Genomic DNA, 27,731 nt, shown 5'->3' on the forward strand with positions numbered 1-27,731 from the left:
AAAAAACTAATCACAAATAACGACATGGTGAGTTTTAATACTGAATACTCAAAGTTAAAAAAAGAAAAAAAAAAAAAAGATAAAATCGTGACTTTATATTGTATAGTTCTAGACCTGAAAGAGAAAAAAATATTTACATTGTCGACTACATTGTCGAAAGGTCAAAGGATGCATTGTGATGGGAAAAAAGAAAAGTGAGCAACACAAACAACAAACAGCCTCCACAATGCCCACAGAGTTGAATCAACTCATCTTATATTGGCAGTATTTGTTGTGCGACTGTTACTATAATTACAATACAATACAACTATAATTGAAGGGAATCAAATAGACAAGTTAATAAGTATTAATCTACATGTTACTGAGCAGCCTTTATGTCGTCTCCTCTGTGCAGGCTGATCCTGAAGGTGATGTTTCCTACGCCTCCGTCAGCTACACCAAGAAGACCAACAGGAGAGCCCAGGTAAACTGTCTAATATATTATAGTGTTGGTGTTAATGGATTAGTAATATTTTTAATCCTTAAAGCAGATATTTATGATTCCTCTGTGTTCCACTCTTTTCAAGACAAGTTTGATGTGAATATTTAAGATCACCACATGATGAATAGCGGCATTTTGTCGGTGCCCCCCCGCCCTTTTGATAAGCAGCGCCACAATCAGACCAACATGTCAACTTCACACGCAAGATATTCCATAATCTAATCCGCAGATTAAAGCTGCAGCAAAGTGAATATTTCAATTGTTACATTGCAGCAAAATCAGGAAGTTGTTAGGACGATCATGTCATTTATGAGTTGTACTTTCCCTCCAGACCCATGTTGATGATGATGATGATGATGATGATGATGATGCAGTGACCTACAGCGCTGTGAAAGCCTCCTCCTCTTCTGCTGCAGCCTGTGCTAATCCCAGCGACGTCTACGCTACCGCCAACAAAACAAAAAAATAAGATGTTGTGTTTTTATAACGATGATGGTTGTTTGGATCATAGATTTAGAAATGTAAGGTCAAAGCAAGCAGAGTTATAATAAGATTGATCCTAAAAGTTGGTCACATTGTTTCTTTTCTTGGCTTAATTGCAGCAAAGTGAGAATCCAGCACCAGCTCTATAACACATGTAGCCAGTGAGAGAGTAGAGACTCCCTCTAGAGGTGGAGAGGGTGAGACAAAGAGGCAGACATATATTCTGTATTCTTAGTACTGTGACCCTGCATGGGCACAATGAAGGTTTTGTACAAGTAATTATTATCTGTATTGTTATACCATTAAAGTGAATATTGCTTTTGTTCTGTACATCTTATTGTTTTATGCTTTGCTTTATTGAATAAATGATTAGTCCCACACAATTGCAAAATGCACTCACTTTTCAAAAAATTGCCTCACTGTTGGGTAAAAAGTTGTTGTGGTCCTTAATATGTAGCAAGTACAAGAAGTATGAGGGCATCTGGTGGACAGGTAAAGAATAATTCTGAAGGCTCTTGTGAAAAGTTGAAATGTGGCTGAAGAGGGCGACAGAGAGGCAGAATGAGGAATACACACAACTGAGGCAGACATTGTGATAATATTAAACATTGTGTTTGGCTTCATTGAGCTTAAATGGAATCTGTAACAATCTTGCCTTTTATGTGGCTGATAATAATATAAATTGCAAATAAACCATTCAGGTTTACAAGTGTTTTGTATTTCTATCTCTCTTCACAACACAGACCACAGTACAAGCTTGCCTGTGCTCAGCTGACCTCTGTTGGGTTGAACACCTCTTTTTGCGCTGGGCTCTAACATTTGTCTAAATAACATAAATGCATGTAACGTGACAAGAAAATGCCCAAAAGTGTTCATGCAAATGACCTCTTCACTGGAGCTTTAATATGACTCTGAGTTATTATATTAACATTAAAGGACTGTGTGCAGAGCATGAAAAACCCTGAAGTGGTAACGTCACACACACTCGGATAAAACAGCCTCTTCCTTGGTCTTCCACACTCATTATTATGTTCATCATTACAAATTCATGGGTCAGACCCATCTGGTAGCGGGAGCCGAGACTGAGAGCTACATGGAAAAATATGCACCAAACAAGCCACTTTGAAATTTGACTGTTTCATGAATACAAAAGTTGTGTGACCCCCCCCCCCTCCTAGACTAAAAAATGTTGGGTGACCCTCCCCTCAACAAAGTATAAAAAGACATGACCCTCCCCTATTTTCCTCCGGTGGTCCATTCCATAAATACCGAACGGTCCCTAAAAGAACAATAGCTATCTTTACGTCTTTGGCAAGCACAAGCCAGTATAGAAGGCATCAATACGTTGTTGGGGAGGGTCATCCCTTTTTTCCATATCATCTTGGAGGGTCATTCAAAATATATTGCTGGTGAAGGGAGGGTCAGGTCTCTTTTGACTGAAGATCCCAAAACTCCTCTGGTGGCCCCTGAAATAAATAACGAACAGTCCCTAACAAATAAATGCATGTAACGTGACAAGAAAATGCCCGAAAGTGTTCATGCAAATGTCCTCTTCCCTGGAGCTGTAAAATGACTCATTGAGTTATTATATTAACATTAAAGGACTGTGTGCAGAGCATGAAAAACCCTGAAGTGGTGACGTCACACACACTCGGCTAAAACAGCCTCTTCCTTAGTCTTCCAAACCATTTCAAAACAACATGAACAAACCTGCTGCTACATGTGTTCAGAAGTGGGATTGTGGCAACTTGCTGCTCTACCTTCAAGTAATAAAGACAGTTCAGCAAGACACTCATTATTATGTTCATCATTACAAATATAAGGTCAAAGCAAGCAGAGCAATAATAAGATTGATCCTAAAAGTTGGTCATGTTGTTCTTCCTTCCTTTTCTTGGCTTAATTACAGCAAATTGAGAATCCAACACCAGCTCTGTAACACATGTAACGATTGAGAGAGGACAGTGTGACAAAAGAAGCAGACATAATGGATATATTCTGTATTCTTAGTACTGTAGTCTATATCCACAACGTTCGACTTCCAGGATTTCTCCGTTGCCGGAAATTCCGCCGGATGTCACTCATTTAGGCTGGAAATCCGTTACCTTGGGCTTCCTTTGTGTTGGCATTTTAAACTCCGGTGGATTTATGAGGACTATGGTTAACTGCTCTTCAGATCTCTGAATCCAAACAGCTAGCTAGACTATCTGTCCAATCTGAGTTTTCTGTTGAACGACTAAAACAACTTTTGAACATAATCCACCAAAACAAGTTCCTTTCCGAGGCTATTTTGCAGAGGCACTCTGGCTCTGTCCAGTGCTTCGCACCACCCAAGACGATTGTGATTGGTTTAAAGAATTGCCAATAAACCAGAGCACCGTTTTTCTCCAATCCCGGAATGCTGTGTGGACTAGCCATAACCTCCTCCGTGGCACTGTGGAGGAAGGTCTGGCAATGTGAGACTATAGTACTGTGACCCTGCAGGGGCATGATGGTTTGGTAAAATGTAGTCTTGTTTGTTTTGTTATATCATTTAAGTGAATATTGCTTTCTTTAGGTAAATCGGATTGTTATTATTGCATTTTGCTAAATTATTTGCCCCACAAGATTGGAAATGTATTTATTTGTATGGTTTAATGCATTTTTAGTGAGATGAACTTTTCTGTCTATGGGCAGAAAAATTGTCTCAATCAAATTAAACTCTGGACATTTTCTTGCTCAGCTTTCTTTTATTTGAAACACAGCCATAGTAGGATGTGAATGGACAGTGTTCACATTAAAAGACACACAAGTGGGCCAATCATGTGACCTCTCTTCTCTTTATGGGACGATAAAAAAAAAAGAAATTGCAGCCCATTCAGCCCACGCAAATATAGCAGCCCACCGGGAAATCTCCCGGTACTCCCGATGGCCAATCCATGCCTGGCTGAAATGCTTTATTTGTTTAATTTTCACAGGAGCATAATGATGAAGATGAAGGTACGGTGAACTATGAAAACAATGCAGAGCCTTCTGCCTCTGTCTGACTCCACTGATCAACAACATCAACTCATCACAGTGTCCACTGCTTTTACATATAATCTCATCATATTTTACTTAAGTGTCAGGTTTGCACACACTGAGGGAATGGACTCCAAATGCATGACTCATAGGCAATGTAAAAGTTGTTTATTTGAACCAACTTCAAATTCCCACAGGCCAACCATAGAGGCCAACCCAACGGACATCAAGAGTGAAATCCTGCTGGGCGAGGAGTTTGACTCTTCACCTGTGTGTTCATCTGTGCTGTCAAACATCACCATGAATCCTGTCTGGTTTCTAATAAACACCATCTGAAGAAAACAAGTTGTATGACTGCAAACATTTATCCTAACTAACAATCTTCACACGCTCAATTTCCTGTGCTATTGGTGATCAAGACCTTGCAACTGTTACTCTCACGTTTACAAATCACTGTAGGAAAGAAAGTCAGTGAAATGCATCAAATTTAAAAATTACACATTGAACAATGTTTTTCACTCTTCAGATATCGACAAGACATTTAGAGAGAATATAAGCAAATATCACACATCAATTCAACAGGAAACAGAGGAGAGATTAAGTTGATTTAAAGGAAGTGACCACAGGAAGTACAGAAGCAGCACTTAAGAGAATTTTACAGTTGAGAGCGTGAGACCGAGAGAGAAGCACGATGGCTCAGTTCAGATGGATTATAATGTCTTCATTTCTGATGCTGCTGTTTCAGTTCAGAGGTAAGAGAAAGTTTTGATGTAACGCGGTGAGTTTAGTGAGCTCTTAGAAAACGACACATTTGCAAACTAAAATTATTATTACACTAACTAAACATAACATTCATATTAATATGTCAGTTTATCGCATTTATCTCTCTCTTTCTAAACAGAAACAGCTGGGAAATATTCCAACTCCACTGTCAGAGCTGGAGATGAAGTCACTTTGTCTTGTGAACATGTGATAGATGATCAGGATAAGTGTGGCAGTACTACCTGGACCTTCGGTGGTTTAAGAAACACAGTGAAGCTGTTTAAACATGGGAAAATAAACAAAGAAGCCAAAGCTAAATCAGACAGACTAAGTGTTACAGATAACTGTTCTCTGGTTATAAAGAATTTCACAGAGGAGGATGCTGGTCGTTACACCTGCATACAGTACAGATCAGGAAAGAAGAGTAGCGACACTATTGATGTGTCTGTTGTTACCAGTGAGTATTTACATCATCATGTTTTCAAATTGTCCTTCTGGAACAATATACTGAAGTATTATAATAATTATGATTACAGTGATGAAGTTAATTTTACTCTTGTTGTCTTTCTCTCACAATATCTCCATCTTCACCAGTTACTGAACAGAAGAACAATGATACGGTCACCTTGAACTGCTCTGTGTTGGGATATTATTCCCAACACAGAGCGTGTAGACACTCAGTGAAGTGGCTGTATAAGAGTGATAAGACTGACGTGAAGAAAATACAGCATTCCTGTTCAGCTACTGCGACATTTACAACATCTCACCTTAATCAGAAGTCAAAGTATTACGAGTTATTGAAGTGTGAAGTGACAGATAGTTACAGTAAAGAAGTGCAGCTGTTTCCCTTCATCCCTCCTCAGTCCTCAGGAGAGAAACCAGGTGAGAATATGATGATATGATAATTACACTGAATATGTTTAAATTTAAGCTTTTTGTATTTCATCATTCCTGGTCATGATATACTGTACAGTTTTGTTAATGTATCGGTTAAGATGATGATGCAGGAACAACAACAGAAACAACAACTACAATATTTCCAGAAACAATGAAACCACAATCAACAACAGGAAATAAATGGACATCAGAAGGCAAGGTAGCTTTATTTGTATAGCACATTTCAGCAACAGGGCAATTCGAAGTGCTTTTCATAAAACATTAAAGAGCAGTTAGAAAACGATAAAAAAAGTAATAATAATAATACAAAAATTAAAACATTAAAGAGCGGATAAAAATTATAAAAAAAAGAAAGAAACATGTCCGTTATCTGTTCAAAAATACCACTAGATAAAAGACAAGAATAAAATTGGCAGTGCAGTATAAGAAATTAAACTTCTCCTTCAGTTTTTTTCTCTTCTTCTTCTAAATCCAGTTTTAACATCTTTAATTTGCTTGTACTAAATGATCCATTTTCTGGGAAACCAACATTTTTGGACCAGTATGGAAGACATTTTACACAGTCGAGTCCATATTTTCCTTTCATTTCTCCGACTACGGGGCCCTCTGGCTCAAGTGACTTAGTATTTTCATTACCCATAACAAAATCTCAGCAGTACTACTTTTCCCTACGATGTAGCCGTCGCGTACAAAGCTTAAATTTCGGCAAACCTTACTAAATCCGGGGCAGTTCACAGACTGTCTCTGATAAGTTCCCAGACCTATCTGACAAGTTCACAGACTTGCCTTTTTGACCTAGTTCACAGACTAAATCTGACTAGTTCACACACTAGTCTTTGTTTTGGATAATAAGACTACTGTCTGACCCGTTTTGGAGAGATGATTTTCGGGGAAATATGGCCTTTACCTTTTGCTATCAAAATAATCACAATTCAAATATATTTTGTTCAACCAGAAACTGAAAATAAAGCCAAATAAAAAAAAAAACTAAAAAAAAACCCTGAAACATTTCAAATAACTCAATTCCCACTGTCAGTATTCATCTCAATGATTTCAATCAGAAACTGAGAGATGAAATACGTGAATAAAAGTTACAGTGAAGTATAAGAAATTAAACATTAAAGAGCAGTTATAGAATGCCATACAGTGTCATCAATGCAACGTCAGTATGACAAATGAGCAGTTATTTAAAGAAAAGCAACATCAAAAAGATAGGTCTTTAGCTTTGATTTAAAAGAACTGAGAGTTGCTGCGGATCTGCAGTTTTCTGGGAGTTTGTTCCAGATATGTGGAGCATAAAAACTGAAGAGAAGAGACAAACAACTAAACATCTGAAAATGATGATGGAAGAAAACCAGAATGTAGTGTCTGAACAGAACAGAACTACATTTACAGTCAGAAAAGACATGCAGGCAAAAGACTCTTTGTTCATTCAGATCTCAGAGATATAAAGACAGCACAAGAACATGCTAACAAGTAGCTCATCATCATAACACCTCTGACTATATTTAACACTTCTAACTTCCTGTTTCAGGCTGGTGGTGGTGGCTGCTGATCGTTGTGTCTGTGGCTGTTGCAGCTCTCTTAATAATCACTGTGGCTGTCTTCAGATGGAGGAGAGCTAAAGGTGAAGACATTCACAGATTAAACTTTTGTAAACAAGAAATTTCTATAAACCTGGATTTTCACTGAGGAAGGTTGAACTCAACTTGCTTTTTTATTCCTTTCAGGGGAAACAACACAGACGGATGACGACATGGTGAGTAAAACTGAATAATCAAACTTTATTACAATCGTGAATTTATATTAGTCACCGGCAATTTCCACTGGATGCGTAACGGCTGCGGATCCGCTCCGGAACGTCGGCAGAGTCATTAGGTTTCCAATAAAGTTAATGTGTGTATTTCCACTGACAGCGGAACGGCTGCGTTCCGACTCCGTCCCAGCTCCGGCGGTCCGCAGCCCTCCGGAGCAAATACAGCAGAGCTTCTATTTTTGCCGGACGCCGGAGAGCTCCGCAGCAATTCAGCACACGGCAGATAGCGCGGGACAGGAAGTCGAGCACAGAAACAAAATAAAAATCTGGTTAATTTTCAAAATGAAATACACCATGCTCACGGCGGATCATATTTCCCTGCATTACACCTTGAAAACACAGCACAGAGTCGTTTCCCCTCTACTCCTCTGGATGGAAACAAACTGTTGTTGGTTTTGTGGTTCTATTCTACGTGAATTTGCGCGATCTTGTGGGTCCTCGTGACTACAGCTTTCAGTCATGGCCGCAGCCGTGCTGCAACAAATCCGGACCTAGTGGGTATTGACGGACGGCGTAGCACACAGCCGTTCCGCAGCGGAGCCGGTCCGCAGACGTTCTGCATTCAGTGGAAATCCGGAGTTAGATGTACACCTGAAAGCCCAAAAAAATATGCATTGTTGACTCTATTGTACAGAACGTCAGAGGTTGTGCAAAGGTCAAAGGATGCATTGTGAGGGGGAAAAAGAAAAGTGAGCAACACAAACAACAAACAGCCTCCACAATGCCCACAGAGTTGAATCAACTCATCTTATATTGGCTGTATGTGTTGTGGGACTGTTGTATTGGATTACATTGTACGGATAATGATGATGTTTGGCAGCTCATGAAAGCTACACAGAAACTAGAATCAAAGGAAATGAAATAGACAAGTTAATAAGTATTAATCTACATGTTACTGATCAGCCTTTATGTCGTCTCCTCTGTGCAGGCTGATCCTGAAGGTGATGTTTCCTACGCCTCCGTCAGCTACACCAAGAAGACCAACAGGAGAGCCCAGGTAAACTGTCTAATATATCATAGTGTTGGTGTTAATGGATTAGTAATCTTTTTAATCCTTCAAGCAGATATTTATGATTCCTCTGTGTTCCAAACTTTTCAAGACAAGTTTGATGTGAATATTTAAGATCACCACATGATGAATAGCGGCGTTTTGTCGGTGCCCCCCCCCCCTCCGCCCTTTTAATACAGCAGCGCAACAATCAGACCAACATGTCAACTTCACACACAAGATATTCCATAATCTAATCCGCAGATTAAAGCTGCAGCAAAGTGAATATTTCAGTTGTTACATTGCAGCAAAATCAGGAAGTTGTGTTAAGAGGTCATTTATGAGATGTACGTTTCCATCCAGACCCATGTTGATGATGATGATGATGATGATGCAGTGACCTACAGCACTGTGAAAACCTCCTCCTCTTCTGCTGCAGCCTGTGCTGATCCCAGCAACCTCTACGCTAACGTCAACAAACCAAAAAAATAAGATGTGTTTTTATAACGATGATGGTTGTTTGGATCATAGATTTAGAAATGTAAGGTCAAAGCAAGCAGAGTTATTATAAGATTGATCCTAAAAGTTGGTCACACTGTTTCTTTTCTTGGCTTAATTGCAGCAAAGTGAGAATCCAGCACCAGCTCTATAACACATGTAGCCAGTGAGAGAGTAGAGACTCCCTCTAGAGGTGGAGAGGGTGAGACAAAGAGGCAGACATATATTCTGTATTCTTAGAACTGTGACCCTGCATGGGCACAACGAAGGTTTTGTACAAGTAATTATTATCTGTATTGTTATACCATTAAAGTGAATATTGCTTTTGTTCTGTAAATCTTATTGTTTTATGCTTTGCTTTATTGAATAAATGATTAGTCCCACACAATTGCAAAATGCACTCACTTTTCAAAAAATTGCCTCACTCTGTTGGGTAAAAAGTTGTTGTGGTCCTTAATATGTAGCAAGTACAAGAAGTATGAGGGCATCTGGTGGACAGGTAAAGAATAATTCTAAAGGCTCTTGTGAAAAGTTGAAATGTGGCTGAAGAGGGCAACAGAGAGGCAGAATGAGGAATACACACAACTGAGGCAGACATTGTGATAATATTGGACTTTGTGTTTGGTTTCATTGAGCTTAAATGGAATCTGTAACAATCTTGCCTTTTATGTGGCTAATAATAAAAACTGCATATAAACCATTCAGGTTTACAAGTGTTTTGTATTTCTATCTCTCTTCACAACACAGACCACAGTACAAGCTTGCCTGTGCTCAGCTGACCTCTGTTGGGTTGAACACCTCTTTTTCCGCTGGGCTCTAACATTTGTCTAAATAAGGGACCGTTCGGTATTTATGGAATGGACCACCGGAGGAAAATAGGGGAGGGTCATGTCTCGTTATTCTTTGTTGATGGGAGCAGCAACATTTCAAAGTGGCTTGTTTGGTGCATATTTATCCATATAGCTCCATGTAGCTCTCTCAGTCTCGGCCCTTATCGCTAGCAGATGGGTCCCTCCCTGTTTAGCGGCCTGCCTCTAAACAGTCTGCCTCTGTCTGACTCCACTGATCAACAACATCGACTCACCACAGTGTCCACTGCTGTTACATAGAGTATAATCTCATCATATTTTACATAAGTGTCAGGTTTGCACACACTGAGGGAATGGACTCCAAATGCATGACTCATAGGCAATGTAATAGTTGTTTATTTGAACCAACTTCAAATTCCCACAGGCAGGGGCGCCGCCGTGAAATTTGGGCCCCATGACAAAAAATCAAATTGGGCCCCCTCTGCACAGCTGTTGTCACCACATCTCTAGGACCTAACTGTCCCATCAAAAGCTTTACATAACTCTAATTAAAGGCTTGCAACTGTCTTGCTTCTTGTAGTTCAATACTAGTACTAGCACAATATTTACTGCTGGTGATTTGTACAAGCATGCAAGTCTAGTATGCAGTTCACTATTTGATGCAAGATTAAAAGCAACCATAAAAAAATGTGCTGAAGGCCATTTTTTACAGTCTCAATGTATTTTTATTGTAAAATTTGACAAAATGGAAAATTCTCTTAACAAAATTATTATTATTAATTATTATTATAATTATTAATGAAAGATAAAAAACTTTTCAATCAAAATAAATTAACATCATCCTCTCAAAACAATGAAAACAGCAGATTTTTTTTAACTTAGCTGCACATGTATGCCAACAAGAAAATAAAGTGGACATGTCAAATGGAATTTCCACACCAGGGTTATTATAGTGCTACAAAACAGATCAAGTGATCACTAAATCTAAAGGTTTTGAGGTTTGGAATATGGTCATAACAAACCAACAGTACCAGTGACATCAAATTAAAAGGAATGAATAAGAACAAAGGACTCCTGGAAACCCAAACTTTTCTCTCAAAGAACATGTCATTGAACACAATGTTGCTCACCTTCTTCACTGGGACAGGGAGGGGCACAGTTAGGGGGAGACTGGGGTGCTGCTGACTCATCTGTTGTTAAGTCTGCTAAAAGGGGCAGGGACAATGATTTAATATGAATATCTTGCTAAACGTTTCCCTGCACTGATTAAATGGTGATTAAATGTAGGCTAACGCTAGTCTGTAGCTAGCTAGCTTATTTCACTATGGACATTAAGCCAACAGGTTAATACCACTCACAGACTATAGGCTACCCACCTTTCTTGGTGAAAAACTGGGTTACAGTTTGACACCCTTTTCTTTGTCTTTCCTCTCTCTCTTTTCTCTCTTTCCTTTTTTGAAAACCAGATTTTGATTTAACGTTACTTGGCAACATTGTGGTCACTGTAGTTCTGGCGCATCTACTGACTTCAACCAAAGAATTTCTAATAAGGGAAGAAGTTCCACTCTCTCGTTACTTCCGGCTTCTGAACTGGTTGCAGTTCCACCAGAGTTCCATATAGGGGGCGCTCACAGGCGAGTGCAGAATGAATGGGACTCTATGGAGCTATACCCCTCAAAATCCACTTTTCTCAGGATATAATTTTTTGTCTAGTAATTTGAATGTTGCATTTGAAAGGGGAGGCTAAGAAAATACACACTGCTGGGTGTTAGATTTTTTTAAAGTGGCTTTTTTGTTCTAAAAAGCCTTTTAAAATGTCAATGACGTCATACACATATACGGCCAGAGATTCTGCTTTACGGCAAGCTTTGAGTCGCTTCCTTTTTTCTCTCGAGGCATCGACAACACAGCTGACAGGTTAGACTCTCCCTGTCAATACACGTGCTAGAAAGAGGTTTGCTAATGTTTTAAAGACCACGCCGAAATATTCACTCTGGCATTCTGGTTCTGCTTCGGATGCCGTCAAGCGGGATCTCCGATCATAATCAGTTCTTCACTGACCAATCAGCATTCATTAGCAGAATGCTAGCGTGTTATGGGCAACAACGACTCAACCTGTAACAAATCGAAAGGGCATAGGTACTCGTTCATTCAACTTTCGACCTATAATCCATGTTGAATTTGCAAAAACTACAATCAAATCTGAGATTTCTCATCGACAATCAGGCAAAAGAGACAAATTTAGCCGTCTAGCTCCATAGGGTCCCATTCATTTTGCACTGGACCGTGATCACCCCCAGTGGAACTCTGGTGGAACTGCAACCAAAGTAGGTACAATGGGGCTAAATAGGGAGTGGAACGGCTTTCACTGAGCAATATGGTCCAGCTGCGGCTTGCGGCCGCTCACGCCACGCCGTTTCCCCCCCCCCCCCCCGGCTCACCGCTCACGCCACGCCCCCCGCTCACGCCACGCCCCTTGTTTTATTTGCCTTCAAAATAAAAGCCTGGTTTCTTAAGTTCTTTGCAAAAAATAAATAAAAGCCTGGTTTCTTAAGTTCTTTGCAAAAAAATAAAAATTAAAAAAAATGTCATTTAAGCCTGGTTTCTAAAGTTCTTTGCAAAAAAAAAAAAATTGTCATTGTATTTTTCTAAATAAATGCACATTCTCTATAGATAGGTGATCGCTCACGCCAAGCCCCTTGTTTTATTTGCCTACAAAATAAAAGCCCGGTTTCTAAAGTTCTAAAAAAATTGTCTAATTGTGTTTTTCTAAATAAATGCCCGTTCTCTATAGTTCGGGGTGCAACTACATAATGCCATTCAAAAAAACAAACAGTTGATGTTTGATTGGATTAGTTTTTGCTAATGTATAATCAATTGAACTACAAACAACAAAACTTCAAATATTTATTTATAAGTAAGCAAAACACACATGACGATGAAACAAATACTTAATCTAATTATGTGGGAGACACTGGAACTGGCTTTGGTCACAGGTCAGGACATAGCTCCACACACACACACACACACACACACACACACACACACACACACACACACACACACACAGCAGGATAACTGATTTGAGGGCTCTGAATAATCACATGAACACAGCAATTAAGACTCAGAATACATATTCTGCACGCTTTTTAAAATGACAAATATTCGTGTGGCACTGATAAATACATGGTGGGTAACATGAAATGGGGCCTTCAGCAGTTTATTAAAGGCTTAATAAAAGCAAAACAATTTTGTACAAGCAGTGAGTAAGACGTGTTTCAAACAAGAGAGATTGTTAGCGTCAGGATGTGGGGGGTTACTGTGATAATAATGAAACAATTCAGAAAGTTTAACAACAACATTACAGTTTAGATGGGGTGTCTTGACAACTGAGATTTTGGCACCAAAAATCAGTAAAGTAACAAGTTGTCTGGCACAGTTTTGTGGCTTGTTCGATCAAAGGGCATATGAATGTCCTGTATGGTGACATGATTAAAGCAGTATTTAAAATTACAAAGTAGGGGTTCAACAGAAAAAAAAAGCATCCCATCTTTGCTAACTGAGACCCTCTAGATTTGGCCTGTTTGGCTGTTGGTACGCTTATGAGAGGGAAATCTTTTCCGTACAGATTTAGCAAAAACATCCAAACTTAAAAGAATTTATATTATATTATAATATTTTGGAAAATATGCTTATTGTTTGTTTGCCTGCCTGTCTGTAAAAAAACTACTGGCCTGATTTGTATGAAACATGGTGGAAGGGTGTAGCATGGGCCAAGGAAGAAACGGTTACATTTTGGAGCGGATCTGAATCACAGGGTGGATACACAAATTAGTTTTCACTTTCGTTGACATTGTGAGATAGGGCATGTGTGCTGCATTCATGGTGGTGTCAGAATAATCTGAAAATTGTGAGGGCATGCCTTGGCAGAGGTCTGCGCTCTCTGAGTGCCCAATGTTTTCACTTTTTGTACGAATTAAAAAGATCTAACGTACTAATTGCTGATTGCTACCTTTGGACAAAGAGACAGACTAGCTGTTTCCCCCCTACTTCCAGTCTTTATGCTAAGCCAAGTCAACCAGCTGCTGGCTGTAACTTCATATTTACTGCACAGACATCAGATAGGTATTCATCTTCTCCTCCAACTCTCAGTAAGAAACAAAAAAGCATACTTCCTAAAATGTCAAACTATTTCTTTAACATACAAAACAGCGGTTTCAGTCACTGCAGGAGGCACAGCGGTTTTAGTCACTGCTTTACATGCTTTGAGGTGCAAAATAAAGTTGTCTCTCCTCACATAGCATTTTGCACAATGACAGCAGTGGTAGTGTCCACTGGCTATACAGCCGTCATTGCACTTATATATAGTAAAACCTGTAAAACAATAAAATATGTTGATTAGATAAACTTTTAAAACGTTGAATTACTTTTAACCCTTGTGCCTAACTAAAAACATTTTCTCCTTTGCATTTTTTCTTCTAGCATTCTCCAGAACCAAATTGTACCCCCAGAGTTTTGTTGCGTTGTCGTTTTAATTATTTTTAATTTCCTTTGTGACTCCGTTACATGTCCTAGAGAATAGGCGTGATCCTCCATTTTTAACAGGCTTTCAAATTTGACTGTAGTCGCTGAGTAATCTTCTCCCCCCCTTGCATTCGTCACGGTGCCACTGACTGAAAAGCACAAAATGCGGAGGTTTGTCCCTCTTTGACTGATGCATTTTAAACATTTGTGTGACTCACTTGTATGTATTCTGAATGTCAGATTCTACGCTTACAAGAATACTTTGATTAGTTGGAAGTAATTGCACATGAATAAGCACATATTTGTGAAAGAACAAAGGGGTTTTCGCTACGAAACAACTCATAAAATTACACAATGGAGCTTTAGGTATTGTGTTCTAGGTCTTAAATAATTTTAAACACGTCTTTATTTTCCTACATCCATGCAACGCTCCTCTAATGCTTATGGACCTTTTTCACAGCAGACATTTTGACTACTGTCATAGTAGGAAAAGAACAGCTGAAATTGATAACCTTAACGATGGCTCAATCAAGTGTCCCAGTAAGCTATTTCAGTGAGTCAGCATGCACAATACCAGGGCCTCTCCTAAGTAGAATGCAGCCATCATTAATGGTTTTGAATACTCCTGTGCTGTTCCTACTTTGACATGTCAACATGTTTGCCGTGAAAAAGGTCAATTGAAATGTTGTTTTAATTCCGTGGTGTTGTAGCTCTCTTTCAATAGTCCAAATATAGTTTGCTGTATACAGTATGTACACATTATTATTACTCAAAGTTGCTTATTCAATTTGAATACATGTATTAACTTACATTTCATTCATTGTTCACCACATGAGCCGATATCAAAATATATTTCTAGTCAGTTATTCCAATAAAACATGATATTTAATATCACATTGTATGTTTTCCAAATAAAAATACCTGCATGTTTAACGGTGTTCCGCTTGTGGCCCTGTAAATGAGGGACCAGCTTATAGAAGTCTCCCTTCTTCTCACAAAGGGGACACTTGTATTGTGAATCAGATGTCAGTAGCAACTGAGGCTCAGTGTGCTCTGGCAGAACAGACTGAAGAGGAAGAAATGATATATTCAACACAATGTTAATAAAAGAAGCTTTAACTTTCGATTGTAGCCAATTCTCAATAACTCAAATTACATTAAAGTGACTATGTCACTTTGTAGTGTTTCTGAAAGTCTGTCATTTTTCATTTAATAAAAAATATCATCATGCGAAGTACCTCACTCAAACACACACTACCTTAGCATACATGTGCTGAAAATCAGCTAACTTAAGCTAACGTTAGCATACTTTTAACACAGCTTTCAACCTGAAATCAATAGCTGTAGATAGTAGCCTAATATTAATTTTAAACCAACTGTAACGGGCTAAATAAGTCCATATTGCTATTATCAGTTGCTTACCTGGTGCTTCCCGGGAGTTGTTGCCGCCATGACTCAATATGCAACAACTAGTCGTACCTTATTCAATCTGAAAGTCGAAAGTTGCGTGCCACCGGGGGCGTGGCATGAGCGGGGGGCCGTGGCGTGCCCAAAACAAGTAAAAACAAAGAGAGCATTAATTTTATTATTATATTTGAAATATATATATATATATATATATACTGAATGATGATGGTTTAATAATTTTATATTAATTTTTACCTATTTTTTGGGGCCCCTGTCAGTCATGGGCCCTTGGAATTGTCCTAACTTTTCCCCCCTATAGGGCGCCCCTGCCCACAGGCCAACCATAGAGGTCAGTGTAACGCTTATCAGTTCAATTTTCTAAGCACAAACAGACATTTGGAAAAATGGGTTCAAATATCCAATTCTTCATTTTTTTCCACCTTGACAAATTAAAAAATTGGATCTTTAACCTGTTTTTCCAATTTTCTGTTATCTGAGGATCAGAAATTTAGAAAATTACAAAATTGCGTCTGGGCTCCAATTATTCAATACTGCAATGGTATTCTCTTCCTCTACTTTGCGGAATATGCAGGTCATTAACTGCATATGGACCAAAAAAAACAAACAAACTGATAGACTTTGGGGTCAGAGGTACTTGCAACTGATGGTTTCAAGTGGGGGGGGGGGCGTAGCTAGGCGGAACGAGCTAGCCTCCGTTTTGGTTGACAATACTTCGAACTTCAATAAGAAGTGACGTCACCCAACATCGCTTAGAGCACCTTTAACTACCAATCCTCACACGCTCAACTTCCTGCGCAATTGCTGATCAAGACCTTGCAACTGTTACTCTCACGTTTACAAATCACTGTAGGAAAGAAAGTCAGTGAAATGCATCAAACTTAAAAATTACAAATTGAACAAGGTTTTTCACTCTTCTGATATCGACAAGACATTTAGAGAGAATATAAGCAAATATCACCCATCAATTCAACAGGAAACAGAGGAGAGATTAAGTTGATTTAAAGGAAGTAACCACAGGAAATACAGAGCCAGCACTTAAGAGAATTTGACAGTCGAGAGCGTGAGACCGAGAGAGAAGCACGATGGCTCAGTTCAGATGGATTATGATGTCTTCATTTCTGATGCTGCTGTTTCAGTTCAGAGGTAAGAGAAAGTTTTGATGTAACGCGGTGAGTTTAGTGAACTCTTGGAAACCAAAAATAAGACTTATCCAAAACTGTCGTCACACTTACTATGAACATAACAGATTCATGTTTTAGTTTATTTATCACATTTCTATCTCTTTTTCTCAACAGCAGCTGCTGGGGTATATTTCTCCTTTACAGTCAGAGTTGGAGATGAAGTCACTTTGCCTGGTAAAAATGTGATAGATGATCAGCATAAATGTAACTGTACTAACTGGATCTTCAGTGCTTCAGGAAACACGGTGACGCTGTTTGAACTCGGGCAGATTCACGAAGAAGCCAAAGCTAAATCAGACAGACTGAGTGTTACAGAGAAATGTTCACTGGTTATAAAGAATGTCAAAGAGGAGGATGTTGGTCGTTACACCTGCAGACAGTCGAGATCAGGAGAGAAACAGGTTGGAGACACTGTTGATCTGTCTCTTATTAACTGTGAGTATTTACATCATAATGTTTACCAACTATCTTGTTAGAACAATATGCTGAGGTATTATAATAATTATGATTACAGTGATGAAGTTCATTTTAATTAAATATGTTAATCTTTCAAAATATCTCCGTCTTCACCAGCGACCGAACAGCAGAACAATGATACGGTGACGTTCAACTGCTCCATGTCGGCATTTGAACAATGCAGACACTTCAAAGTGAAGTGGCTGTATGAGGGTGATAAGAAGGATTTCAAAGACATGAAGACATCACCAAGTACCTGTTCAGCCACTGTGACATTTACAACATCGGGCTTTTATCAGACGTATTACCAGTTGATGAAATGTGAAGTGATACACACATTAACTGGAAACGTGCAGCTGTTTTCTTTCATCCCTCCTCAGTCCTCAGGAGAGAAATCAGGTGAGAATATGATGAACTGTTTAAAATGGCTTTGTGGATAATTACACAAAATATTTCTTTGGATCTGAGGTTTTAATATTATTTCATTCTGTCCTGTTTTTTGTAACTGTACAATTTGTTTAATTTTGTTCTTGTATTCATTAAAGGTATAATATGCAGCATTTATATATATATATATATATATATATATATATATATATATACTTATGACTTTATAGTGTGTAGTGGTGTCTGTATCTGCAGACAACCTGCCCTCTGCCTGTATTTCTATGGAAGTAAATGTGTTTCAATGGATTTTGAAATTGAAAAGCCATTGCATTTCTAGCACTGAATAGGTATACATTGAATATATGTATCTGAACTGTTTGCCTCTGAATTTAACTCTTCAGATTTTCAACAACTCATTTTCCCATTTATTTTTTTCAATGTTCACAAATGTAGAATCAAAAATGTTGAACGTTGAAAAATTCAAAATACCAAACTTAGATGCAAAATACAACGTAAAAGATTCAACTAATATATTTTCAACATGCTCAAATTCAGATGCAAAATGCGATGTATCATAATCAAAATCCGATGAAACAGATTTACTTCCATATATTTCCTCTTTTCTTTTCTTATCCTATTTTCTGCGTGCGGGACGTTTCTGGGCATCACCAAAGAGCCTTTGGGCCTTAGTGTAACCCCCCCACCACCCCCCAGCCATTTACAGCATGCAGGATGTACATCCAATTCTCATTCCAAATACCTCAGCTTTGTCACACCCCTCGAAGGGGCAACCTTTACCTTTAGCATATTATGATACAAAGCAGCGGCATTTGACATTTGTGTTTTTATGTGGTTTGGTGTTTTGCCTCTGCTGTGTGCTTTCGGTCGGTATGTATGTTTAACTGATACACACACACACACACACACACACACACACACATGCAGCAACAGGATGAAGCTCAATCCGGCAATGTGGCACCTTTCCGCAGAGGTGTAGGTTTTTTATTTGTGCTTCAAAACTTAACAACTGTGAAACAATCAGAAAATAACATTGCTCCCTCCCTTTATTCATTTCCTCTCTCTCTCTCTCTCTCTCTCTCTCTCTCTCTATCTAGCCAGGTTTCCATCCAAATGTATTGCGAACTTTAACCAAATTCCAGAAAGACGAACAAAAGAAAAGCGAATCAATGCATTTTTTCCATCCACTACCGTTATGTGGATTTGAATAGCATGATGGTGTCATTTCATTGCCACGCAAATCTCGCTACTAGGACACTACGGCGACCATAACCCTAGCTATTCAGGCGTAATGTGTAACACCTCTTATCATGTTTATCCCTTACTTCTCTCTCCAGGCTGGTGGTGGCTGCTCATCATTGTGTTTGTGGGATTAGTAGTAATAATCCCAGTGGGTGTCTTCAGATGGAAGAGAGCTAAAGGTAATTCACCGATGAAACTCTTACAAACAAGAAGTTTTGTTACACCTGGATATATTCAGTGAGGAAGCTAAACCCACCTTTCCTTTTTATTCTTTTCAGGGAACAAAACACAGACGGATGACAACGCGGTGAGTTTTTAAAACTGAATAATCACCTGAAAGACCTGAGAGAAAATAAGAAAACAATTGTTGACTTTATTGTACAGAAAGTAAATGGTTGTACAACAGCAAAGGTCAAAGGATGCAAACAACAGCGCTCCAAAATGACCAGAGTTTAATCAACATTATTTCTTCTCCTCTGTGTAGGCTGATCCCGAAGCTGGCGTTTCCTACGTCTCAGTCAGCTTCAAGAATCAGAATCAGAATCAGAAATACTTTAATAATCCCAAGACCAACAGCAGAGCCCAGGTATGCTTTAGTTTCTTTGTATGATCCTAGTCAATGTATATTTATGATTTATGAGTCTGATTATTAATTAATTAAAACTATTAATCCACATGTTACTGATCAGCCTTTATGTCGTCTCCTCTGTGCAGGCTGATCCTGAAGGTGGTGTTTCCTACGCCTCCGTCAGCTACACCAAGAAGACCAACAGGAGAGCCCAGGTAAACTGTCTAATACAGAGATCTTCAACAGGGGGTCCGGGGCCCCTAGGGGGGTCCTCAGAGTTACTGCATGGGGGGCCACCAAATTATTGTTAATTTTTTTCATTACAGAAAAAATTACAGAGGGGGATAAGTAGGTCAAAGGATGCAGAGAAACTCCCGCACACTGTCTAACTGGCAAAATGAATGGAGTTTCTATGCAACTTTTGAAAGTTTTTTCAAAAATTAAAATGTCTTGACATGAATCCAACATATTATTAGCAAATAAAAATCAGCCTATTTGTGAAAAAAAAAAAAACACATTTATGATAGGCCTACTGGCGAGGTAAGGTAGTCACTAAGGTAGGCCATCCACAGATACAGTTCATCCTAAATGTTTGACCATTATAACATGATTTATAAAATCACACCACCAAATCACACAACAATTATTTGTATAGCTTAGTTTTCTATGCACTAAAAAGGTATAAAGGCTTTAGGCTTTTATTGTAGGCCCAGTTAAATATGCAACTTAATTTTATAAAATATATGTAGTAGGGGGTCCCTGCTCCATCTCTCTCTCAGATAAGGAGTCCTTGGCTTGAAAAAATGTTGAAGACCCCTGGTCTAATATATTATAGTGTTACCAGTGTCACTTCACTTTTTGAATCCTTCAATATTTAGGATTTAGGATTCTGATGTCAGCCTCTATGGTCCAAACAGACAAGTTTGCTGTGAATATTCATGATAACACCCCCTCACATTTCCATTATGTCAGCTGTACTCACAAGATATTTCACAATCAAACATCACCATGACTCCTGTCTGTTTTCTAATGAACACTATCTAAAGAAAACATGTAGTACCGCAACCATTTAGCTTATCCAACAATCTTCACATGCTCAACTTCCTGTGCTATTGCTGATCAAGAACGTATCAACTGTTAACCTCACTCAAATCCCCTGTTGATAAGAAAGTCAGTGACATCAAATTAAAAAATAAAAAATAAAAAATCCCACAGAGTTTTTCACTAATCTAATCAGCATATAAAAGCTGCAGCAAAGTTAATATTTAAGTTGTTGCACGGCAGCAAAATCAGGAAGTTGCGTTAAGATGATGTGTGTGTGAATCATGAGTTGTGCTGTTTCCCTCCAGGGCCGCGGTGAGGATGATAATGATGATGCAGTGACCTACAGCACTGTGAACGCCTCCTCCTCCTCTTCTGCTGGAGCCTCTGCTCATCCCAGAAACCTCGACCCTACCTACGCTGGCAGGCCAAAGAAATAAGATGTGTGTGTGTGTGTGTGTGTGTGTGTGTGTTTTTATAACAATGATGATTGTTTGGATCGTAGATTTAGAAATGTAAGGTCAAAGCAAGCAGAGTTATAATAAGATTGAGCTTAATAGTTGGTCATGTTGTTCCTTTCAATGTTTTGACTTTTCGATTTCATTTCAGTTTAGTTACCTATTTTTTAGAGTGTGTTTGCTTGTTTTAGTTTAGCTTCAGTTTTTCCGAAAGGTTTAGTATTCCTTATATATTTGGTTTTGTTTGTAGCTGTAAACATGTACATGCAAAATACATGATTGGAGAATAGCCATGATGTTTAATGTTTAGTCTTTGTGCTACTTTAGTGTCTGATTTAAAGCAGTTATGGCACAGCACCATCCTGTCACTTGGCTGCCTGTTCTGCCAATCTTCCCAGCCCTTGTCACATGATTAATGTTTCCATAGTGACTATCCAAAATACTGATACCATTAAACCAGCACTGGATTTTTTTATTTTTTTTTAAAGTGGCAGACTGACAAGCCAGATCCACATCAAGATGTGATTGGCCTGACTAGAGTTTGGTTTTTAGAGTTGCTAGACTGACCCTGGCTGCAAATGACATTTGCTGCCGCTAGGGTGCGTCTAGATTTCTAGGCTAGCAGACTGAGCCTATAGAAAACATTCTTTTTTTAATTTGTTTGTTAACCTGGCAATAAAGATTCAGTTTAGTTCAGTTTACTAAATATATGTTTCATTGTTTTTTTTTTAATTTTAGTTTTAGGGTTAGGGTTTTCTAGTTTACTATAATGACCCCTGTTCCTTTCTTCTTGGCTTAATTAACAATAACCAGCTCAATAACACATGAAGCCATTGACAGATTGAGACTCTAGAGGCGGAGAGTGTGAGAAAAGGAAGGAGACATTTTGGATGTATTCTGTATTCTTAGTACTGTGTTCCTGCATGGGCACAATCAACGTTTTTCACAATTAATTATTGTGTTGTTATATCATTTAACCCTCATGTTGTCCTTGGGTCCAATTTGACCCGTTTTCAAAATCAGAAATATGTTTATTTTTAATATATATTTTTTTTTAATAAAAATTACTCAAAAAATAGATGGATTCCATACAATGCTTTTCACACGTACAATTCATGATCACTACTTTTATTGAATTTTGGATGTTTTATTCAAGTTTTAGCATTTAAAAAAAAAATTGAAATGGTTTCAAAACTGTATTCTGACTAAACTTTGACTCTTTGAAGTCTCTGATTATCCATCCACATACGTCCCTCTAATATTAGTCTAAATATTTCATAATTTCTGCTTTTCTAATAAAAAAATGAGGTATAATTTCCTACAAATGAGGATTATTGTCCATGAATTCCAAAAATAAGTGTAGTAATAACTTGGTGTGAGTTTGGTGGTTGGATAATGTAGTAGGTTGAAAAGGCTGTATGTTTAGTTTTTGTTTAAACAGACAACCCCCCAATTTTTGTTTAATATTTGAACCATTGTAACTAATCCTTACAGACGTATTGAAGCTATTACGCTTCCACGTCAGTAGATGGCGCTATGGCGCTGCTGTGGATCCATTAGAGACCGTAGCTCTTAGCTCTGCTCATGCGCAGCTCAGAAATAAACAAGTTTTGCCGTGAGCAACACGCTAACGTGCTCTCTGTTGATTCACAGGTACTGAAAAACTCACTTTTTCATATGGTATTGTATCCTCATACTGCTTGTATCAGCAGATTATCTAAATGTTACAGAAATCGTTGTGTGATGTTGTGAGCTGATTTTGAGGTGTTTGTTTTAGGAGTAGAAAGCGTAACTTTGAAGCTAGTTGTTCCGACCAGTGTCGGCAGGCTGAGTAGTTCGTATGAACTTCGGTTTTACAATGTAGTTTTTCATAGTAGTTTGTAAGTGTAAGTTACTGATATTAGCGTCCTGTAACATAAGAAAATATGTTCTATCTTTTGTTCAGAGTATTAGCCAGCCATCAGTGAGAAAATGGTGATGAGAAATACTGTTTCAAGCTAGTTTTACATTCCCGGTCATTCAGTAACATGGCGACGCCATCTTGTCAAGTGCTAATATTAAGTGCACGTGTATGAGAGAACATAATGTGTCAGAATGTTGTATGTATGGGTGTGTATTATGCTACGGTTGAATTTGTGTTAGCAGGATAGCATTGGTTATATGTCAAAGACTGTAGGTGTCCGAGTCCAGTGAATGTGAAGTGAATGTATGGGAACTGTATGCAATTGTTTCAGAAATAAACAAGTTTTGCCGTGAGCAACACGCTAACGTGCTCTCTGTTGATTCACAGTTTTCCTTAAGCTGCGCAGTGCTTCCTAGCCTGTGTAGCCATTGCTGCCGGTCCAGATTCCCCCAAGGTCTGGTGCCGGTAACAATAACAAAAGCATCAAAAACAAAAAAAAAGTATTAAAGTGTTCATTTTTAATATTGATCCAGGAGGACAAGTACACTGTCGATGGGAAGACAAGACAAGGGTTAAGTGAATATTGCTGATTGTTCTGTAAATCTGATTATGGGCTTTACTGAATAAATGATTAATCCCACAAGATTGCAGATGTATGTCTTTGTATAGTTAACACATTTTGAGTTGTTCATCTATGAGCAGAAAAATGATCTCAAGCAAGTCAAATTCTGTTGGACAGTGTCTTGCTTAGCTCTCTTTTATTTCAAACGCAACACTGTTCTATTTCTCACCAGAGAGCGGCAGCAGAGACCTTTCACTAACTGTCCACTCGCGCTGCACAGCACAGACACCCAAACATACACTCATACAGTATGTGTAGTTTACAGGGGGGATGGGGGGGTTGTAATCAAACAACCCCCCCCCCCCAAATATCTAATTACAATTTCCTTTACATAAATAAAAACATTTGCCCCGCAATTTGATGCAGAAAAGACACAAATTGTTGCAGAAAAATTTACCAGAATGCAGGAAATGAAGTGTTTGATATGCTCAAAATTTCCATTTTGCCCAAAAGTGGAGATCTGAACCCCCCCGATGTTGAACCCAAAGTTAGGCCCTTGCATACACTCATATGTGATTGCTGAAAAATCTTATTCCAAACACCGTGGGTGTAAAACTGTATGCTGCTGAAACTGCCCAGGCAGACTAAACTCAGAGTACTCAAATCATTATCGAATCAAGTCCTGCAATCTAAATGTTGACTGTGAAGAATATAGAGTACCCCCTGCTCTTGGGTGAGAATATTTTCGCTTGTATCAGCTAAAGGTGAGGAAGGTAAGAGGGAATGAATAAAGGGCAAATGAACTAAATCCCATTGTACCACAGGGTGTACCTCTGTACTGAAACTATACATAAAAAGAGTAAAGAGTAGTAGTACAATATGTCTTTGTTATGGAAAAACACAGTTAGTACAAGTACATTTGTAACAAAGTAAAGTATTTGAGAATACTTCAATTTCCACCTCTGCAAAAAAAAAGTATGACAAAAAAAATTGAATAAAAAATTCTTAGATCATAGATTTCCCTTAAACATCCCATCCATCTGATGTTTGTCCTAGAAACATGGCTTTGAGGGGAGAAAGGAAACCAGACAGCGTCTTTAAATGTTTGAGACACCTTAACATGATGATATTGCTGAGAGTATAATTAAAGCGTAGTTGTAACTTGTCTAATGGAAGTCAGCATGCTTCCAACGAGAAAAACAAACTTCCTTCGGACTTTAAAGCAGATATGATTGTAACATACATTTCCATTGTTTGAGAAAGCAGAACCTACACACACGCACGCATGCACGCACACGCGCGCACACACACACACACACACACACACACACACATATATATATATATATGAAGGTTTATGGACAATAATTAGTGTGTGAGTTGAGCATGAAGAAATTGCAGTTTTTTTTGTCGGGGGGGGGGGTTGTTAATGCAGTTCAGGACAAAGGGCTGTCAAACAAACTGATTCTGCTCCACTGGCGCGCTGCTGCAGAACATGACACATTCCAGGCACAAGAAGGCCTGTCTTTAACACAAAGCTAGCAGCGGATTAAGATTAGGAAATTAATTTCAACATTAATATGGATTAGCTCCTGAAGCACACTAACTGTGTCTTTTACCACCAACTCTCTGAAGTCCATTTTCGAACAGAAAACTATAAGTTCAGAGGGAACTTTGGTGTTGAATGTTTCCCTTTAATTCAAACTTTTATTTTGGTGAAATGCAAATGAATATCTAGGTTTTTGGTCTTTACTCTCTCTTACTTTTAAAATGTCTTTCTGAGATGTATCAGCACCACACTTAATCTCACCAAACCCGACTGACACCCATGAATGAGAGTAATTACATCATTAAGCATACAAATGGGCTAATTTAGCTTCTCTTCTCTTTTTTCTTTTTTTTTTTTTTTTTTTGGTCTAAGGGTCTGTGAGACCGTGACCCAATTTAAATATCCAATCCCAACTCAGAGAAAATCTCCTGAGCCAATGGGACGCTTGGCGCCACCCACCTGCATGCATAATAATAAGAAGCAGAATAATAACACCAGCGGGGAAACTTGCAAAAGCTGCAGCTTGCTCAGTTTGCTTTGGAGATTACTTTGCCTCTCTGAAAACCTTCACCATGGTCGACGCCTTCTGTGCCACTTGGAAACTGGTCGACAGTGAGAATTTTGATGAGTACATGAAAGCACTCGGTGAGTAACAGCCTGTTTCTTTTCCCTTTTTATGGATGCTTTAGATCAAGCTTGAACAATAACTGTGTATCTTGTCCGATTTCTTTTGTGTGCCTATATGATAACTGAAATATTCAGAGGTTTAGACCACTAACAGCCACATTTCCACCCCCTCCCCGTGCCCTGATCAGGTGTGGGCTTTGCCACCCGGCAGGTCGGTAATGTGACCAAACCGACTATAATCATCAGCCAGGAGGGTGACAAGGTGGTGGTTCGCACCCAGAGCACCTTCAAAAACACAGAGATCTCCTTCAAGCTGGGAGAGGAGTTCGACGAAGCCACCGCTGACGACAGGAACTGCAAAGTAAGCTGATATATAATAATTCTTGCTCAAAAAAATAAATAATCAAACACATATGAGTAATTGAAACCAGATCATGCTGAACAACCCATTAAAACCACTCACCCTCAGACACCAGGAGAGCTTGAATGGTGTCCAAGAAGTGTCCTGCAATATTAGAAGTGGTTTTAATTGGGCTTTAATTAAGGAAATCCTAATTATAAAAGTCATGAATCTTATTTAATCCAAGGTTTCATTTGTGCCACTGTCGCATCTCCCCATGTGCAGAATAGTAAGTACGTTAAAAAGATTTTCTTTCAAAATGCAGTTCTGATCAAACTTTTTTTCAAAAATTTGTGGGTCAGTGACGAGACTTGACATCTGGAGATGTCTGGCTATAGATAAACATTTGGCAGGATCTTAACGAACTGATTGTCCGCCTCACTTGTTAAAAACATTCTTCTCTTTTTGTCTTACAGTCCATAGTGACGATGGAGGGAGACAAGTTGGTCCACGTCCAGAAGTGGGACGGCAAGGAGAACAAGCTTGTCAGAGAAATCAAGGATGGCAAGATGGTCATGGTAAGAAAAATGCACCCAGATCACACATATCCTTGTCTTGTTTGACAGCAATATACAGTACATAACTTACATACATGCCTTAAAGGGATTACATTTAATATCAAAATAGAAACGGACACTTAAACTATGAAAGTCTGATTGTGTAGCCATGTGGCAATAAATGCCAGTTGGTTAGCTGTACGTAAAGATACAATTTTGTTGTGCATTACTGGAATATAATATATATAATTTTTTATGAAGTATTCATGATTTTTCAGAAGCTCAGATATCAATATCCTTTCACTGGAAGCAATGGTTCTATAACAGCTGTTGAAATTAAAAAATATAGTGTAGTGGGCAATTAACTTTGCTTTCTTCAAGTTGTGAGGGCAATGCACATTGTTTGGTATTATTCAGGAATAATTTGTGCATGGAAAACGTCTGCAGGTAGTCTTTAAATATTAAAAAAATTGTACTAAAACACACATTATAGACAGTTTTTATTGTCTTTCTGAAGCTCTAAAAGTGCAGCAAAGAATCCGTTTATCTTTTGTTTTGTTGTGATGAATGAGCATGCCTTTTCACACGATAATAGTCAAATTAGCTTGTTTGTATTAAACAAAGTAAATTACCAACGGGGCAGCTGCCAAAAGCTGCTTCGCCAGATTCCCCACTCAAGCACCGCTTTGTTTTCCGCTGGTTAAATGTTAGATTAGGGAAGATGTAATTCGCTGTCATGGTAACTGTGGTCTCTCTCCCCCTGCAGAATTTGACCTTTGAAGATGTCCATGCGGTGCGTAGCTATGAGAAGGCATGAGTGCTCCGACTGACATCATCCCACTCCGGCCAAGAAGTGTTGATTTTATAATTATTATTGACTGTATGCCTCTCTTTGCACTTCATCCTCCTCCGCATGTCCACAGCCTGCAGGCTGCACATGTTTTGTAAGATTTTTTTTTTTTTTATATATGAAAACATTTCTGTCGTGATGGATGGATCGTCTTTTGGTACCCTGTGTGAAACATGAAATAAAAAAAAAAAACACAGAGTAAATATTGGTCTCTTCTCTTTTGTTTTGATATTATGTCGCAGTGGTTCCATCTTTCAATGTGGTCGACGAGAGAATAAATATTCCTCGGTCAAAAGAATTTAATAAACC

The 27,731-nt window shown here is 38.6% G+C and overlaps 2 protein-coding genes and 1 long non-coding RNA gene across 4 annotated transcripts; all 3 read left to right on the forward strand.

The window, feature by feature from the left end:
* Window positions 1–7,158: 7,158 nt before the first annotated feature.
* LOC116061857 lies at window positions 7,159–8,904 on the forward strand. Its single transcript, XR_004107823.1, has 4 exons — window positions 7,159–7,247; window positions 7,351–7,379; window positions 8,365–8,433; window positions 8,788–8,904. It is a non-coding gene; the product is annotated as an uncharacterized LOC116061857 (long non-coding RNA).
* Window positions 8,905–16,571: 7,667 nt separating this feature from the next.
* Window positions 16,572–21,515, forward strand: LOC116061853. 2 transcript variants are annotated; one of them, XM_035995623.1, is made up of 9 exons: window positions 16,572–16,826; window positions 16,979–17,299; window positions 17,438–17,719; window positions 19,063–19,146; window positions 19,246–19,274; window positions 19,452–19,496; window positions 19,533–19,553; window positions 19,682–19,750; window positions 20,885–21,515. In XM_035995623.1, the coding sequence occupies exons 1-9, from the start codon at window positions 16,766–16,768 to the stop codon at window positions 21,014–21,016; spliced, it is 1,044 nt and encodes a 347-aa protein (XP_035851516.1). In that variant the 5' UTR covers window positions 16,572–16,765; the 3' UTR covers window positions 21,017–21,515. The 2 variants fall into 2 exon arrangements, with proteins under 2 accessions (XP_035851516.1, XP_031172086.1); XM_031316226.2 differs by having other exon boundaries at window positions 19,452–19,553.
* Window positions 21,516–25,454: 3,939 nt separating this feature from the next.
* LOC116061863 (fatty acid-binding protein, brain) lies at window positions 25,455–27,625 on the forward strand. Its single transcript, XM_031316233.2, has 4 exons — window positions 25,455–25,693; window positions 25,864–26,036; window positions 26,492–26,593; window positions 27,339–27,625. The coding sequence occupies exons 1-4, from the start codon at window positions 25,621–25,623 to the stop codon at window positions 27,387–27,389; spliced, it is 399 nt and encodes a 132-aa protein (XP_031172093.1). The 5' UTR covers window positions 25,455–25,620; the 3' UTR covers window positions 27,390–27,625.
* Window positions 27,626–27,731: the final 106 nt, after the last annotated feature.

Source organism: Sander lucioperca, chromosome 19 (assembly GCF_008315115.2).
Source record: "Sander lucioperca isolate FBNREF2018 chromosome 19, SLUC_FBN_1.2, whole genome shotgun sequence".
NCBI classification, from domain to species: Eukaryota; Metazoa; Chordata; class Actinopteri; order Perciformes; family Percidae; genus Sander; species Sander lucioperca.

Coding starts and splice junctions, on each gene's coding strand:
- LOC116061863 (XM_031316233.2), top strand. CDS start 25,621: ATGGTCGACGCCTTCTGTGCCACTTGGAAACTGGTCGACAGTGAGAAT. Junction 26,037..26,491: donor CTGACGACAGGAACTGCAAA/GTAAGCTGATAT, acceptor TTTGTCTTACAG/TCCATAGTGACGATGGAGGG. Junction 26,594..27,338: donor AGGATGGCAAGATGGTCATG/GTAAGAAAAATG, acceptor CTCCCCCTGCAG/AATTTGACCTTTGAAGATGT.
- LOC116061853 (XM_031316226.2), top strand. CDS start 16,766: ATGGCTCAGTTCAGATGGATTATGATGTCTTCATTTCTGATGCTGCTG. Junction 19,147..19,245: donor CAGATGGAAGAGAGCTAAAG/GTAATTCACCGA, acceptor TATTCTTTTCAG/GGAACAAAACACAGACGGAT. Junction 19,554..19,681: donor AGACCAACAGCAGAGCCCAG/GTATGCTTTAGT, acceptor TCCTCTGTGCAG/GCTGATCCTGAAGGTGGTGT.